At 47.9% G+C, this 17,152-nt stretch overlaps 1 protein-coding gene across 1 annotated transcript in view; it reads right to left on the bottom strand.

Annotated features, from left to right (window-relative positions):
- RPS6KA5 (ribosomal protein S6 kinase A5) overlaps positions 1-17,152 on the bottom strand; it is a 212,667-nt gene that overhangs the window by 29,067 nt on the left and 166,448 nt on the right. Inside the window, exons 8-12 of the mRNA XM_056133486.1 lie at positions 10,227-10,377; positions 3,890-4,051; positions 2,076-2,201; positions 1,384-1,517; positions 165-258 (exon numbers count right to left, since the gene is read on the bottom strand). Coding sequence (XP_055989461.1) covers positions 165-258; positions 1,384-1,517; positions 2,076-2,201; positions 3,890-4,051; positions 10,227-10,377 — 667 coding nt within the window. The remainder of the gene's footprint in view (positions 1-164; positions 259-1,383; positions 1,518-2,075; positions 2,202-3,889; positions 4,052-10,226; positions 10,378-17,152) is intronic.

Here is a 17,152-nt window from a genome sequence, read left to right as displayed (position 1 = left end):
CGGCCTTTCCTACTTGTGAGGGGCAAAAGCAGGAGGCGAAAGAGGCCCTGGTTGGGGATCTCTGCCCCCTTGGGTGCTGGGTTGCACCCCTTCACCCTGAGCCCGCCCCCACAGCACCCACCCCTGGCTTGGGAGTCAGCACATGCAGGAGAGAGCCGGGGTACCTGGTCATGAAACACTTCGTGCAGTTTCACGATATTGGGGTGGCCTTCACAGAGCTTCAGAGCCGTGATTTCCTTCTGTGTGTTGGCCTCCATCCTGCAAGAAGGGGCCATGAAGCCGCCGGACGCTTCCCGCATCGAGGGCTGTACTGCAACCCCCTTCCCTGCCCCAAGCCCACTTTGTTTTTATTTACAGTGTGTTCCGAACATTCGTGGTAAAACACAGAATGAGGTTTCCATGAACGAGATGAGTCACACCACCCACCCGCCCGGGGAAACGCATTATTCTGAGGAAAATGACGATTTCTGAGTCAGAAAAGAGCTGATAATGGGAAGAAATGGATGTCCTCCTTGCCTGGAAGCTCGGGAATCAGAATAGACAATCATGGAGATAATTACCAGTTACCAACACAACTGCCCGCTCGCAGGGCTACCAGCAGCTAGTAAAATCAACCCAGAAAAGGTTTTTTTTTTTTTTTTCCCCCAGCATCCCACTCAGGAAAGGCAACAGCTGCCGGAACGGCTAACGAGGTCTGGGTCAGGGTCAGGCCACAGGAAAATCTCCCCCAAATTAATTCAGAGATAGAGGACAAAGAATGGTCCCTGAAGTGCATTAATTACTGTGTCAGTCTAGGGATAGTAGATACACAGGACAGGTAGATTTCTCCATAGCTGGAAGCCTGCCTCATGAGCAAAGGGGAGAAGGCAGCTGGAATAGAGAAGGGATCACTAAGAAAATGATGGCTGGAGGAATCGGTCGGGATGGGAGATGTGTGCAGAGTAGATAAAGGACCAAACATGATGACCTCCCAGGGTCTGTATTGCATACCATAATGCCCAAATGCAGAGAGAGATTATGGGGAATCATGTCTGTCATGGAGGCAGGGGGAGGATGAGAAAGGGGGAGTATACCATGGATATTGGTGGTGGGGAATGTGCACTGGTGGAAGGATGGGTGCTTGATCATTGTGTGATTGTAACCCAAACATGAAAGCTTGTAATTATCTCACAGTGATTCAATAAAATTAAAAAAAAAATTACTGTGTCAGAAAGAGCTATGTAGGTTACAAGTCTGACAGCTCACTGACCAGTCAGATGGCTATATCCATGGGTAAAAAGCCCAACAATAATATACCATGGATTTTAAAATACAAAAATACTGAATGACAGACTGTAATGACTAGGATGAATACAGGTGAGAGACAGCCAGAAATGGCCATACCTTTTGCTGATGATCTTGACCGCGAAGGCTTGGTTACTTTTTTTGTGCACACACTTCCGACAAATTGAAAAACTTCCTTCTCCCAAAGGTTTGTCCTTCAGGTCGAGGTCATAGTGTTGGTAGAATGGGGAGTCCTGGTAAGAAACCAGCAGCATTAACTGAAGGAATTACTAGGAATGCAGTAGTGAGAAATCAAGTTGGAAAGAACAGTTACTTTGTGGGACTCCATATGGCCGGAATATAAGGGTCATCCCAAATCCCTCTTAGTTTAGTTCATTTCCATTTTTTTTTCCCTTTTTGGGTCACACCCGGCTTTGCACAGGGGTTACTCCTGGCTCATGCACTCAGGAATTACTCCTGGCAGTGCTCAGGGCACCATATGGAATGCTAGGAATCAAACCCAGGTCGGCCGCGTGCAAGGCAAACACCCTACTCACTGTGCTATTGCTCCAACCCCTCATTTCCATTTTCATCGCTCTCATTTAGGAAAACTAATTTTCTACCAATGTACAAAGGAGCTCATCCAAACAGATGCTAATAATGGTCGAAGGCGAATGTTGCTATTTCTATGTGCTTGTTTAAAAAAAATATTGCAGCTCAGTTGAATGTTAAGTCTATTCATTTCACTGGCCCTGAGCCATCGCTGGTATTTAAAACATAAATACGTGCTTGGGTTAGTCTCGATTCTGTACCTTCATCATTGCGCTTCTGGCCACGTTTGTAGCGCCGGGACGCTCCACACCCATATGAAACTGCAGTGGGTCAATGACCGCCGCATTCCGCTTGAAGAGGATCGAAGGGGCCACGAAGGAATAGCCCTGAAAGTGAAATAAAGCCAAGAAGAGAGTAAGGGCCCGAAAGTTCCAAGCTCAGACAAGACGGCAATACATCCTGTTATCTTACACCAAGGGTGGAAGGGGTGGGGGCTGGGGAGAGAAATAAAACACTCAAGTATTTGTTAAGGAAAATCTGATATTATTTCAGCTGCAATCCTAAATGCAAGGTTGTTTCAAATCAATGCAGAAACGCCTTGTGGAAGGAGACAATGCCATCTTCTGGCAGAATTCAACCAATTCAACCACGAAAGCAGAAAAAGGATGTTCTTACTAGTCCACTCTCAGGATCTGAAGAATTCTTTTGCTTTGCTCATAAACGTGTTACAAGCACAAAAAAAATTCTTAAAAAAAAAAATAAAAGACCAAAAAGTTAAAGGTATGAGACAACGTGGTTCAAGTCTACCTTTTTTTTTTTTTCAAAGTAGAAAAATAGGAAGATTGGGGACTGCAGTGAGTACAGCGAGTAGGGAGTTTGCCTCACACGTAACCGACCTGCATTTGGTCCCCGGCATCCCATATGGTCCCCCAAGCACCAGCAGGAGTTATTCCTGAGTGTAGAGCCAGGAGAAATCCTTGAGCAAATCAAGGTGTGGCCCTTTACCCCCCCCCCAAAATAGCAAGTTTTAGTGTAGTTTCTAATTCATTGATTCAGTATTTACTGTTCATAGCTGTGAGAGATCCTAGCAGAAATGAACAAGCTGAAATGGATAGAGATACTGTCTCAATGAGGCCATGCTAGAGGCAGACTTACTGGAGTAAGAAGTAGGCTGTGATGCCCTCAAAGTGAGTATGTATCCCATGTCCAAGCGTTTTGCAAATGCAGAATCCTTTCAAACCTTTTTATTTGTATCTTAATTTTTTTCTTATTTATTTCTGGACCCTCCCAAGCCATGCTCAGGGTCACCCACGGTGATTCTTGACCAACCAAGTCAGGGTTAAATATTAGTCACTGAAAACAATGAATGAGACAGCACTGCTTATGAACTACAGAAGATTTTCAAAATAAGTAGTTTCCCACTTATGTTAAAGAGTCTGAACATGGCCTAGGGAGACAGGACAAATGTTGAAAGCGTCTGCCTTGTATGCAGCTGACCCCAATTTGATCCCTGGTGCTGCATGGGATCCCAAGGTGACCCCCGCCCCCCACAAGCACAGAGCAGGAAAGAGCTCTTGAGCACTGTTGGCTTTGTGGACACAACAAAGTCTGAACAAATAAAAAAAAAGAACTCAAGTAGAAAGCCCTCACTTTTTTTATATAAAAATGCGCATGTGGGGCTGGAGTGATAGCACAGCAGGTAGGGCATTTGCCTTGCATGCAGCCGACCCGGGTTCGATTCCCAGCATCCCACATGGTCTCCTGAGCACCGCCAGGAGTGATTTCTGAGTGTAAAGCCAGGAGTCACCCCTGTGCATCATTGAGCACAACACAAAAAACAAACAAAAAACCACAAAAACGCATGTGAATATCAGTTGTTGAACAAACTACAGGCTTCAGCTAACAATCACGTGATCTCTGCTACTGGATAATTTCAGAGACAAGAGGATTCCATTTTGAGATGTCAAAGAGCCTTTCCTGGGGGGAAATGGCCTTGCCTCCCCAGCACACAGGGCCCGTGCGTGCATGCCCGGGACCCCCTGACCTAGGGTGGGCCCTGGAACCCTGTGTGTACCTGGAAGAGCCTCTCGGAGCTCTGGGGCAGCGCCGCGGGTGAGTAGGTGGGGTCCATCTCTGTGAACTCCTCCGCAAAGTTACTCACGTCCAGCTCATCCCGGATGACTGGCTTGAAAGGGGCGGGCACTTTCTTGGCAGCTAAATCGTCCCAGTTTATTTTCTGAAACAGAGCAAGAGCGTTGGTGCAAAGTGGACGTCCACTGAGATGCGATCTCATGTTCTAAGCACGTTCCCCAAGGTGCCAGGATTTGTAATCCACTGAACTATACTTTCCACGCAGACAGCGTCCCCGCACGACAGCTCCACGGGAGGGTCTGTGAACCTCACCAGCGTCCCTAGGAGCCCTCTCAGGCCCCTTCCCAGAAAGTTTGGTCAGAATTTCCAGTTCCCATGACTTGGACCATTTGCTGTTCCCACACCATGTCTCTTTTATATCACACATATGAGAGATATCTTTAAAAAAAATTATGGTGAAGGGGGAAACATCTACACACCTATAGAGAAATAGAGCTCAACTCCAAAACTGTATAAAATTGCAAATCAATGATAAGCTGATGAAATATATCCTGCGCCCCCCCCAAAAAAAAAAAACCTGTTTATCTTTTGGGCCAGGGATATTGTATAGGATTAAAACATTTGCCTTGCAAGTGGAGCAGAGGGAGTGGACCACACCTCACTATGGTTCCCTGAATTGGCCAGAAGTAGGGATCTATTTTATAAGACTAACAAAGATAAGGGCTGGAGTGATAGTCCAGCAGATAGGGCATTTGCCTTGCACATGCCTAACCTGGGTTTGATCCCTGGCACTCCATATGCCTCCCTCCCCGGTCCCCACGAGGAGCGATTCCCTAAGAGCAAAGCCAGGAGTAAGCCCTGAGCAACAGTGGGTGCGTGGTCCCCCCAAAAAACAAAACAAAAAAAATTGCAACAAAGACCGTGTAAAACTCTAACTGATCAAGAAGGAGAAAGCCATATTATAAATCAATTGTAGCACTGTAGCACTGTCCTCCCGTCGTTCATCGATTTGCTCGAGGGGGTACCAGTAACGTCCCCATTGTGAGACTTGTTACTGTTTTTGGCATATCGAATACGCCACAGGGAGCTTGCCAGGCTCTGCTGTGTGGGTGAGAGACTTTCGGTAGCTTGCCGGGCTCACTGAGAGGGACGGAGGAATCGAACCCGGGACAAGTATTCCCCCACCCTCAACCCCAGCATCATGCCATCTTCCCGACTGCAGCTCGGGCTCAGCTAGTGTTGGGTCTGAAGACAAGGTTGCACCTCCCGGCCGGTCCCAGCCAGGAGCAAGAGGACAGCTTGGTCTGCCCGCAGGGATGGCAAATATCCCTCTTGTCTTGAAATGCCGGAAGAAGGCCTGATGCCCAAACAAGACGGAACCAAGCCCAGACTAAACCTCCACAGAGGATGTTAAACTGCTCTACAGACAGTGAAGATGAACTCTGATAGAGCAGCTACATTTCCCAGTGGGCCTGTTAATTCTGAGAGTTACTTTCCCTGTCTGACCATTCCAGCAAGATTAGCCAAGACACAAACTCACTGTAGACTCTGCATTTGTTTAATGATGTCTGAAAGACACTGTCATACTGATCTACTCACCTGTCTCCCTTCCACCCACCAACTGTAGTCAAGCATTTTATTTTATTCTTTCATTTTGGCTGGTGCTGGGAGTGAAACTCAGGGCCTTACACGTGCACAGAATGTGCCCTGTAGTTGAGTCACAGCACTAGCCCTTTGTTTTTTAAAATTGATTTGCCATTGCTCCATAGCTGGAAGCCTGCCTCATGAACAAAGGGGAGAAGGCAGCTGGAATAGAGAAGGGATCACTAAGAAAATGATGGCTGGAGGAATTGGTCGGGCTGGGAGATGTGTGCAGAAAGTAGAAAAAGGACCAAACATGATAACCTCTCAGGGTCTGGATTGCCAATCATAATGCCCAAAAGTGGAGAGAGATTATGGGGAATCATGTCTGCCATGGAGGCAGAGGGAGGGTGGGGAAGGTGGGTTATACCGGGGATATTGGTGATGGGGAATGTGCACTGGTGGAGGGATGGGTGTTTGATCATTGTGTGACTGTAACCCAAACATGAAAGCTTTTCAGTATCTCACGGTGATTCAATAAAATTTTAAAAAAATAGAAAAAAAATTGATTTGCCAAGGGTTTGCAGTACTGGCATACTTCAGAAGAACAACCTCAATATTTTTTTTATTTGCTTTTTTGGGTCACACCCGACCATGCACAGTGGTTGCTTCTGGCTTTGCACTCAGAAATTACTCCTGGCAGTGCCTGGGGGACCATATTGGATGCCGGGAATCGAACCTGGGTCGGCCGTGTGCAAGGCAAATGCCCTCCCCGCTGTACTATCGCTCTAGCCCCGCCGCCTCAATCTTGATGGATGTTCAGACTCATGGCATCTGGTGCCCAAGATCCAAACAGAACCCCTCAACTATGCCTCCTCCCCCCACCCCCTCCCCTGCCTTTTGGTAACCACCTCAGTTATAGCTATTTTGCGGTGACTTTTATTTAGTTTTGTGGCCACACCCGGTGGTGCTCAGGGCTTGCTCCTGGCTCTGAGCTCAGGGATCAGTTCTGGAGGGCTCAGGATCACATGGGGTGCAGGGGATTGAACCTCAGTTCGCCATGTGCAAGACCAGTGTCTTACCCCCTGTCCTATCACTCCAGTTTTGAAGAGCGATTTACCATTGTGCTTTGTCAATTTTTTCCCTCTGGTTATTTATTATCCACAGAAGAGTGGAGTCATCGAGGAATTGTTCAAGAATTAAACACAGCCTCTTCTCACCCATACGTGGTAATTCAAGGCCCCTTGCACTCACTCACGCCAGACAGGTCTGCCTGATAAACGGTGATGTTTGCTATGATTCAACGGTCTACTCTCTCCTTATGCTCCTTTTGTGACTTACACAGCTTCAGTTAATGAACTGAATCCTAGACATCCTCTAGGAATGCATTTCACTGTATCTACAATGCTGGCAGTAGGGGCCAGAGTGAGAGTACAGTGGGTAAGTGGGTTGGGTGCTTGCCATGCATGTGGCTAACCCGGGTTGGATTCCCATTGCTCCATATGGTCCCCTGAGCCTGCCAGGAGTGACCCTTAGGCACAGAGTCAGGAGAAAACTCTGAGCAACGCCAAGTATGGTTCAACCACAACCCCTGCCTGCCCCCCCACCCACAAATATATATACAATAAAATAAAATGTTGGCAATAACATATACCACCATCTTATGGACTATTAAGAAAGAAAAAAGTGCTACCAATTACAGTAGTAAGATTTTGCCTGCTAGGAGATATGTACTGATTGCAGATAGAGTCAAGTGTGAAACCTGGATCTCTTGCTTGATGCTCAGTAAGTTTAATCAACAATGTTTTAATTATGCCCTCTTGTGGAGGGAGCGGAGATAAATTGATCAGATAAGAAATCTTAAATTGGGGGCGGCAGTGGGTTTCAGAGCGTTTTCAGTCATTTACTTCACGTCTTTTATTTGCTCTAGATAAAAATTGAAGTTTGGAAATAAGAACTATGCTTTTCAAGGCTGGAGCACTTGGAGTACAGCAGGGAGGGTGCTTGCTTTGCACAGAGCTGACCTGGGTTTGATCTCCGGCATCCCATATGGTCCCCTGAGCACCACCAGGAGTGACTCCTGAGTGCAGAGCTAGGAGTAACCCCTGAGCATCACCAGATGTGACCCCTAAAATAAAGTAAAAGTAAAGTAAAGACCCTTCCGTTGATCAACTGTATCTGGCATATAGAATACTCTTGGTAGCTTGCCGGGCTCTCCGACAAAAACAAAAAATAAAACAAACCAAAATAGCTAGGTTTTTCATTGAAATTATTTTGTTTTTGCTTGGGGGCTAACCCAGTTAGGCACGTAGGGGATGAACCAGGTGGTAGCACCGTAGCACTATCCTCCCGTTGTTCATCGATTTGCTAGAGCAGGCACCAGTAACGTCTCCATTGTGAAACTTGTTGTTACTGTTTTTGGCTGGCCGACCCGAGTTCGATTCCTCCGCCCCTCTCGGAGAGCCCGGCAAGCTACCGAGAGTATTCGATATGCCAAACACAGTAACAACAAAGTCTCCAATGGAGACGTTACTGGGCCCGCTCGAGCAAATCGACGATCAACGGGAGGGCCTTTACTTTACTTTACTTTACTTTACTGTTTTTGGCATATCGAATATGTCACTTGGGGAGTTTGCCATTCTTTGCCCTGCAGGTGGAATACTCTCGGTAGCTTTCCAGGTTCCCCGAGAAGGACAGAGGAATCAAACCCAGGTCAGCCAAGTGCAAGGCAAACGCCCTACCCGCTATGCTATTGCTCCGACCCTCCGGCACCAGGTCGTGCTGGGGGTCAAACCTTGGACCACCCACATACAAAGTAATTCAGCCCACTGAACTCACTCTCCAGACGAGCTTTTCACTTCAACATGAATGGGTATGTTAGCATCCAGACAGTCTTCTAAGCAACCCTCTAGTTAATGTCTTTCCTCCAAATGTCAGCGATGTTTTTCCTTAATAAATACTTGGCCTGTACTTAGCTACTGTATGTACATTAAGAGAAAGTTCTAGAGTGAAGGAGTAATTTAGAGAAATATGCCATTAGAAGAACATTTAGCATATAGAGCACTGAATGCTAATATCCACCTCCACTCCATCGAGGTCTTTACAAGTAGAAATCTCATCGTTCCTTAAGTGTCACTAATTTTAAAAAGCCAAGGCAATTAAGTAATCTAAAATTACTCCACTAAGATAGAGAAAAGAGACGTATCTCTAGTCTGAAAGATATACTGCAATAACTATAATAACTATAAATACTGGAAACCATAAAAAAAGACACTTGAAGGTATAATTGACAGTAATTTGCTTGACTATTTCTTGAATTTTATATTACTATTCATTTTTGAGCCAAACTTCTAGATATGTGATATTTTTTCAAATATTAACCATTCCAAGCCATATTAATCTATAAAATCCATGAAAATTTTATTTTAAATTCATTTCTCATTGTCACTGAACTTCTGCAAGACATGCATTGACATATTTAAAATTTTTATACCAAGAGACTGAAATGAATGTGCCCTGTTCTAAGCACAGAAGTACAAGGAGACTGTTCTTATATTCAATCAACTAATTTTCTATGTTTATTTATGTACTTTTCCTATATTTAATAAAAACATAAAAAATTTATAGCTCACATAACAAAATTCTTTTCTTAGCTTTGGTATGCTATTTTCATTTGTGATAATAATGTAAAAACTCCATTTGCAGAACTAAAATAGAACTTAGCTGGCCCTTTGAGAACAATATTTAGGTCAGTCTTGCTGATGGGATGAAATTATGTCAAAGTCCTGAACTCAGAACTCTTGCAAGCAAGGGTACCTGAAGTTTGGCCATTTAGATGGAGATGATAGTCAACTCAGTTCATCTCTTTTACTAGTTTATTGTTAGCTAGTTTTGCTTTGGGGCCATAACTGGCGGTGCTCAGGGGTTACTCCTGGCTCTGCACTAAGGAATTACTCCTGATGGTGCTCAGGGGACCATATGAGATGTCAGGGATTGAACCCTGATCAGGTGCATGCAAGGAAAGAGTCCTACCCACTGTACTATCTATCAAGACACATTGCCCACTCCCCAGCTCTGCCATTTTTGTGGTCATGTCTGACCCTGTTGGGCACAGAAATGATATGAGGTGCCAGGGATCAAACCTGGGTCGGCCATGTGCAAGGCAAGCACCCTATCTGCTGTGCTATATTTCTCTGGACTTTTTCATTTTTCCTGTTAGTTATCTAAAATTCTGGTGGCTTTTTGGAGGGCAGGGGCTACTAAATTGAGTAAGCTAAGTTGAGCCAACGCTTGGTGTCTGTGAAACTGTCTACACTCAGATTAAGACATGGCCACCACAAGTGTTAAGGAACATTTACGAATAATTCCCCACCTATAACTGAGAAACAGGCAGATCTGAATTAGCTATAGTTCTTCCTGGGAAGACAAAGAGATGAAACTATTAACATACATAAAGAAAAATCAATACTCAGAGACCAACCGATTAATAGGTAGGTTTCCCCGCCTCCCCACCTCACCCCATTTCATTGAGGGAGAAAACCACTATCTCCTTCTCTACAAGTACACGTCTGACCAATCCTTGGTGTTCTGTACTGTGTGTGCGTAACAGTGGACTGGCTTTATGTGAAAACAGAGAACTCGACCCAAAGGTGGGAATTCCACACCCTTCCCTAAGGATGCCGAGTACCCTGGTTCTAGCGGCCAGGCAGACAGATCCATTACGTTTCAACTCATTTCACCTGAAAAAAGAGATGCTCTTTGATTTCATCAGCATCACGGGGTCCACATCCCAATCTTTTCTTGGGATCTTTCATCAGCAGGCGTTGGATTAAGTCCTTAGCTACAGCACTCATTTCTTGGGGGTACGGAGGCTCACTTTTCAATATTCTCCTGTGGGCAGATGAAACTTGCTGTTACAACCACCAGAAGTGAAGCTGCAGCTGATGGTATTTTTAGCCAGAACAAGTACAGTGGAACACACTTGGAGGCAGCGAGAACATTCCCAACGAGATACCAAGTCATGACAGTTTTGTGACCGAAAGCAGCAGAAACCAAGGCCCGTCTTTCAGCGTGAGTCAATCCCAAAGGGAGACCACCACCCCTCTGCCCTGCATCCAATATTTAACTGAAAAGGGAAGGCTAGGGGCTAGAAGAGGCTGAACTATGGTATGGCCCAGATTTGATGATGAGAGATTCTACACAGGAAAGAGCATGCCATTGACTCAGAAAAGTGAGTTTTAGTGCTGGGACATGAAAGGGACATGAAAGGGAAATTCCTCTTTCCCTGTGTGTTGGCAGGAAGATGGGGCAGTGGGGGTGCAGTTGTCACTGAAGAAGGGGTATGGAATGGGAGTCACAGCCATGTGGAGAGGGCGCAACTCTGGACATGGGAAATGGAGCCCAGGAAAATGTGGCTTTCCCAGGGGCTGCTAGTAGGTCAGGATGCGTTTTCTTACTTGCTACTGGAATACAGATGGGCCTGGTAAGCCCGTGAAGCATGAGGCACGCAGCCCTCCAGGAGCGAGTCAATCCCACTATTCACCATTCACCCCCAGGAGTTACAGGAATGTTCACTTTCACAATTTTGATATACAAAGTCACTGCACCTGGGCTGGAGCGAGAGCACAAGCAGGTAGGGTGTTTGTCTTGCACTTGGCTGACCCGGGTTCAATTCCCAGCAACCCATATGGTCCCCTGAGCACCGCTAGGAGTAATTCCTGAGTGCATGAGCCAGGAGGAACCCCTGGGCATCGACGGGTGTGGCTCAAAACAACAAAAAAAAAAAGCAAAAAATCCCACACAAAACAAAAAGTCACTGCACTCCACCATGTCCACGTGAGTACCGAGTCCCTCCATCACGGGCCTGTCGCATTTCCACTCCGCCTCTTTCCCTCCTCTCCACTCCTCCCTCCTCCCCACAGTCCAGTCACTTCAGTCTTATAAATCCAGGTTTGTCATTGTCCCATAATGTCATGTTATTTTCCTACACCAAAGAGAGTGACATCATCTAGAATCTGTCCTTCACTCTCGGATTTATTTTATCCAACATGATACCCTCTGGCCCCGCCTGCCTTCATCTTGTCTTGTGGCCGCAGAGTATTCCATTATGTATAAATAGTGCCGCTTCTTTATCCCAGCCTCTGGGTTGTTATCTGGGTTGTTATCTGGTTGATATCTGGGTTGTTCCCAAATTCCGGTTACAGTACCACAGTTCTGCCATGAACCCGGGGTGCACATCACCTTTCCAAATCAACACTTCGGTGTTTGGGGGGTGGGGTAAAGTACAGAGGAGCAATTACTGGGTCATGTGGTAGCCCTCTTACATTTCTGGGAAATTTCTGGACTGTCTCCATGGAGGCCTTTCTTGCCACATTCCCACTGGCCTGGGTTGTCTTCTTGTCCTTTTGGTAAATGTCACTGTCACTGGCCCATGACAGGAATTCATTTTAATTTGCAATTCCCTGTGCACAAGTGGCCATAAACACTTTTTCCAAACACCATCCACATATCTTCTTTGAGAAAGTATCTCTTGGTCTCTTCTCCCCGTTTTGGTGTGGGACTGTTGGCTTTCCTGTGGGTGAGTCTTCTGGAGGCTTTCTGTATCTTGGGTAGCAGCCCTTTATCTGGTGATGGGCAAGTATTTTCATGTTTCAAGGTCTCTTTTAACTTAGATTGCTATTGTTTTGGTTTGGGGGCTACACCCGACAGTGCACCTGGCTCTGTGCTCCTGGCTCTGGCTCGCACCTACGGCAGGGTGCTCTCCGGGGTGCTGGGGCCAGACCCTGGTTTGTGCTTGTGCAGGGTAAGCACCCGACCCACTAAACCCCCTCTCAAGGCCTGTACTTGGGGTCAGAGTTTCAGCCATGCAAAATCCTTTTCGTTTGATGTCGCCTCATTTGTTTATTTTGGTTTGTTGAAGAAAAAAGGTGCTGATGTGGAGGGATAGAGACCACCATAGTATTCCATCATGCATAAACACCTCCACTTCTTTAGCCCAGAAGTGAAAGGCCCTCCTCATAGTTGCCTTTCCTGAGGGACAGAAATGGCCAGAGTGGGTCTGGAACCCCGAGGGAAAGAATGGCCTCCCGGTTGGCTTGGAAGGAAAGCAGGACCACCCAGACCTTGGGGGTGAGGGTGCATGTGTGACCTCAGCAGGGCCATGTTCTGAGCCAGGAAGAGGGGCAGAGTGATATAGAGCAGACAGGGTGCTTGCCTGGCCTGCAGCTGATGTTGGCTCGGTCCCTGGCACCAACTCTAGTCCCTCTAGCCCCGCCAGGAGTGAGCCCTGAGCACAGAGTAAGGAGTGATCCCTGATCATAGAGCCAGGAGTGAGGTCTGACGACAGAGCCAAGAGTAAGCCCTGAGCCCAGAGCCAGGAAGTCAGCCCTGAGCACAGAGCTAGGAGTGAGGCCTGAGCACAGAGCCAGGGGTGGCCAAAATTTAAAATACCAGGAAGAAACCAGAAGTTTGGGTGCATGCAGGGGGAGAAAGGTCCTCTCGAGCCCCTCAGATCTTTTCTCCCGGGGAGACTAACCTCAGCTTAACGCGTGGGGCTCATTTGCTTGCAATCTGCGGGTCAGGAACAGGCAGCCGGGGCCAGGGGTCAGGCTGTGCTCCCGGAGAGGGTGTGGGCAGGTGCTTTCAACTGCTCTGGTCTGGACCGTTGAACCCTCTCGCTGAGAACCCTGGGGGGGCTCGCTCTCCTGCCTGCTGGGCATCTGTGGAACTTCTGCTCTGGGGGTCAGCCCAGACCTAACCCTGCTCCTTGCTCTCAGGGGACTGATGACCCGGTGTGCCCTCTGCTGGCCACTACTGGCAGGAAGGACTCCTGATGAAGATGTCTGACTCTGTCCTGTGATGCCGACCTGGAACCTTCTAGAAAGTCCAGTGAGTGACAGTGAAGCCTGACGCCAGCAGAAGGTGTCCTGTGAGTGTGACTGTTGGCCTCACCCAGATCACCCTAAGTGGGTGCCACAGCCCTGGGGAGTGGGGAGACCCCTGGGGAACACGGACTCCCAGCAAGGAACCCCAGCAGCGGACCCGCACCAAGGCAGCTGTGGCTACACCATCGTCTCTTCCAAGGAGCCTGTTTTCTTTCTCTTCTTTCTCTTGGTTTTTTCGCCTGTGCCAAAAAGGGCCCAAGGGCTACTCCCAGCTCACCCCTGGCGGTGCCGGTGCCGGGAATCCAACCTTGGGCCGCTTGCCTGAAGCACGTGTGCTCCCACCTGATGAGCTGGTAATGACCCAGAGCTATTTCTTTCTATTGAGAGTCAAGAAGGCTTGATAAAAATAAGTCAGTAAGGGTTTTTACCAGAAAGCTCTAAGAAGGATAAGAAAGGAAAAAAAAAAAGAATCTGATCTCTTTCTGAACAGGGTAAAACATAATGACACCTAAATTATTCTATGTATGACTCTAAAAGCAAGCCATCTCTAAGCAGAGGCTTTTAAAAATATAAATGGGATAATATGAGGTGTGGCTGACTAGTCACCAGGGACCAAATCTAAAGCAGCAGGATCCCTGCTGCGATTTTGTGTTCATAAGATTTATAAGAGCTGGTGTATTAAAACAATCACCTTGGGCTAGAGCGATAGCACAGCGGGGAGGGCGTTTGTCTTGCATGCGGCTGACCCAGGTTCGGTTCCCAGCATCCCATAGGGTCCCCTGAGCACCTCCAGGAGTAATTCCTGAGTGCAGAGCTAGGAGTAACCCCTGTGCATCGCCAGGTGTGACCCAAAAAGAGCCCCCCCCCAAAAAAAAAAACAATCACCTAAATATAAAGACTCTTGGAAGGCCCAGAAACCACCTAAACCAAAAGGCAAACATGTTTGGGGAAGGGCCCCGTTGGCAGATACATGAGATGGTCCCAAAGACCATGGTCTCTGCATCCTCACGCTCATCCCCTGGATGTGGCTTGGCCTGGGGAGTTTCTCAGGGCTTGTCCAATACAGAAAAATCACAGAAGTCGCACTCATGGTTGGGCTGTGAACACCCCCTCTTCCTGCTACCTGCCCAGTGTGAGGGCTCTGAGGACGCACTCGGTGCCGTCCAACAGAACCACCGAGAAAGCACCCAGAGGGCTTGGCCGAGCTGTACCCAGAGTCCAGCAACTGCTTAATCTTGCTTGAAGCTGCTCTATATGGTGGCGATTTGTGACTTAGCAAAGGATGATGGGTAACGACCGCAAAGTAGCGGGTCAATACTCCAGGTTCTGTCTGTGGGGCCATCCCTGCAGCAAATACTCAGCCCGGCCACTCCAGGCAGGCAGGACCTTGGAGGGGAGAAGATAACGAGCACGCATGGTGGCGGCTACTGAAACTGGACTCGGAAATCTGCATTCCCTTTACTTTTCGCACAGCACGAAGCACGTCTTTGGAGAGTTTCCAACAATTTTGGAGTGTGAAGATCATGCTCAGTTGTCAGATGATACAAAACACAGACGATGGAATATGGATTTAGAGGCCAGAGTTTGCCAACTCTTAGCCTAAGGAGTTCACGCAGTCTTATTTAACACTACTGTGGTGTGCGTGCACGTGTGTGTGTGTGTGTGTGTGTGTGTGTGTGTGTGAGAGAGAGAGAGAGAGAGAGAGAGAGAGAGAGGGCCTCACATAGGTAAGTGCTCTATGCTGAGCGACCTCCTCTAAGACACTGCACAATGGAAGAAACACACAAACGAATCGTGCACATCTTATTCCTGGATGCTCAAATCGCATATAAACATCATTTGGGGGAGAGGGGCTGGTGTTGGGTCACCCCCAGTGGTGACCGGGGGCTACTCCTGGCTCAGGGCTTACGTCTAGGGGTGCTGGTGTGCCAGGGGTAGTGTGTGTGTGTGTAGGAGGGAGGTCTGGGGATCACCTGTGTGCAAAGGGAGTGTGGATCCAGTGTCGTACCCACTGCCCTACCTCTCGGGCCCTCAAATAATCTGGGAAATGGTTCCCGCAGGCAGATAAAGACAAAGGGGTCGCTGTGCTGTAAGATGCTGGGCTAGCTGGGAGTTCTGCATCCTGTAGGCCTGAGCGCATGGTGAGAGGACACCCTGGGAATGTAGCCCTTAGGGACCCAGGGACCCCTGCTTGTAGGGAGGCAGACGCAGGATGGCAGTGTCAGTGCCTGGCAGGGCCCTTCAACCTGGAAGAAATTCAACAAGGGGGGCCACGGCCGGAGATCACAGGGTCGGGATGCATGGGTGTGGCTGACAGTTGGATCCCCCCACCACTGGTTTCCCTTCCCTCTCCTCCTCCCCCGTCCTGCTGCAGGTGGTCCTGGTGGTCCCTAATTCGGCACTGCTGATGAGGACAAAGAGACCTCCTGGCCGCTTGGCACTAGAGAGCAAGGGCAGCTGAGTCTGGAAGTCAGGAGGGCATGTGGGTGTCCGCTCTGTAACCCCGGTAACCTGGGGACATCTTCCTCGTGTGCTCACATCCTTGAGGGGGTCCAGACCCGGCTCTGCAAAAGAACATGCTTGGGAATGTCTGCTTCCTGTGCTCACCAGCCAGCTGCCTGTCAATGTTCCATCTTCCATCAGTTAAAGCATAGGACCAAGTTCTTGTCTTTGCTCGGGCCCCAGTTTTGGAGTGTGAGCTCAACTGGGTCCGCTGGCATGATTGAAACAGTGTTATACCCCCTGCCGAGGCATGCTGGTTGGGGTTCCTGGCTCTGGGTGAGGATTGCCCAGCACCACCATTGGTATGTCCCAGGGTGCCATGCCCCGCCTCAGGTCTTTGCACCCAACAGAGGCCTGGCTGAGCATTGCCAGGGGTGGCCCCCAGGTTCCCTGAGCACTGCTTGGGAGATTCCCATCCAAAAAACCCAAAACCCCAAAGTGACAAATGCAGCTTTAAAGGAGAGGCCCAAGATGGAAGCACAGAAATGAAAGGACATCTAAGCTTTAAGGGGGAGGAAACTACACCCCTCTGAATTGTCCCATAACTGAAGGGGCTTCCTGGACTCAGCTCCACCGAGGGTGCAGGGATGAGTTTGTGGGGCCTCAAGGCGGACACCAAGGCAGGGCCTCTTGGGGACCCCGACTGATGGAGTTTTACAGCTAGAAGTAAATTTTATCCTCCTTCGAAAGTCTTCAATTTTTGAAATCTGATTTACCACAAAACATTTTTGTTCTGATTTATGCTACTGTGGACAATAACAGGCAAGGAGGTATCTTGGATAACAGTATTTTGAAGCAGGAAGGGAAAAAACATAAAAAAAATTATGCATAGCTCAGGGAAGGTCATAGTAATTAAGCAGCAGAAAAATTCAATGATGAGGAAAATGCTGTAGCTAATTAGGGTGTTTGGGGACACGATAATGATACATTTATCTGAAAGGTACGTGTCTGAAAAAAAAAAAAAAGAACAGACTATGAAAAGATTTTTCACCAGGAAAGACATTCAAAATGATCGTAGGAGAGGGAAAGGCAATGTAGGATATTTCAATTATTACACAGTTTGCAAATTTCAGTCACTGTCACGGTCCTCCCATTATTCATCGATTTGCTCAAGCGGGCCCAGTAACGTCTCCATTGGAGACTTTGTTGTTACTGTGTCTGGCATATCGAATACATCACGGGTAGCTTGCCAGGCTCTGCCGTGCGGGCGAGATACTCTCGGTAGCTTGCCGGGCTCTCCGAGAGGGGCAGAGGAATCGAACTCGGGTCGGCCATGTTGG

Source organism: Sorex fumeus, unplaced genomic scaffold (genome assembly GCF_029834395.1).
Source record: "Sorex fumeus unplaced genomic scaffold, SorFum_2.1 ptg000098l, whole genome shotgun sequence".
NCBI classification, from domain to species: Eukaryota; Metazoa; Chordata; class Mammalia; order Eulipotyphla; family Soricidae; genus Sorex; species Sorex fumeus.
This window is presented reverse-complemented; position numbering and strand designations above follow the sequence as displayed.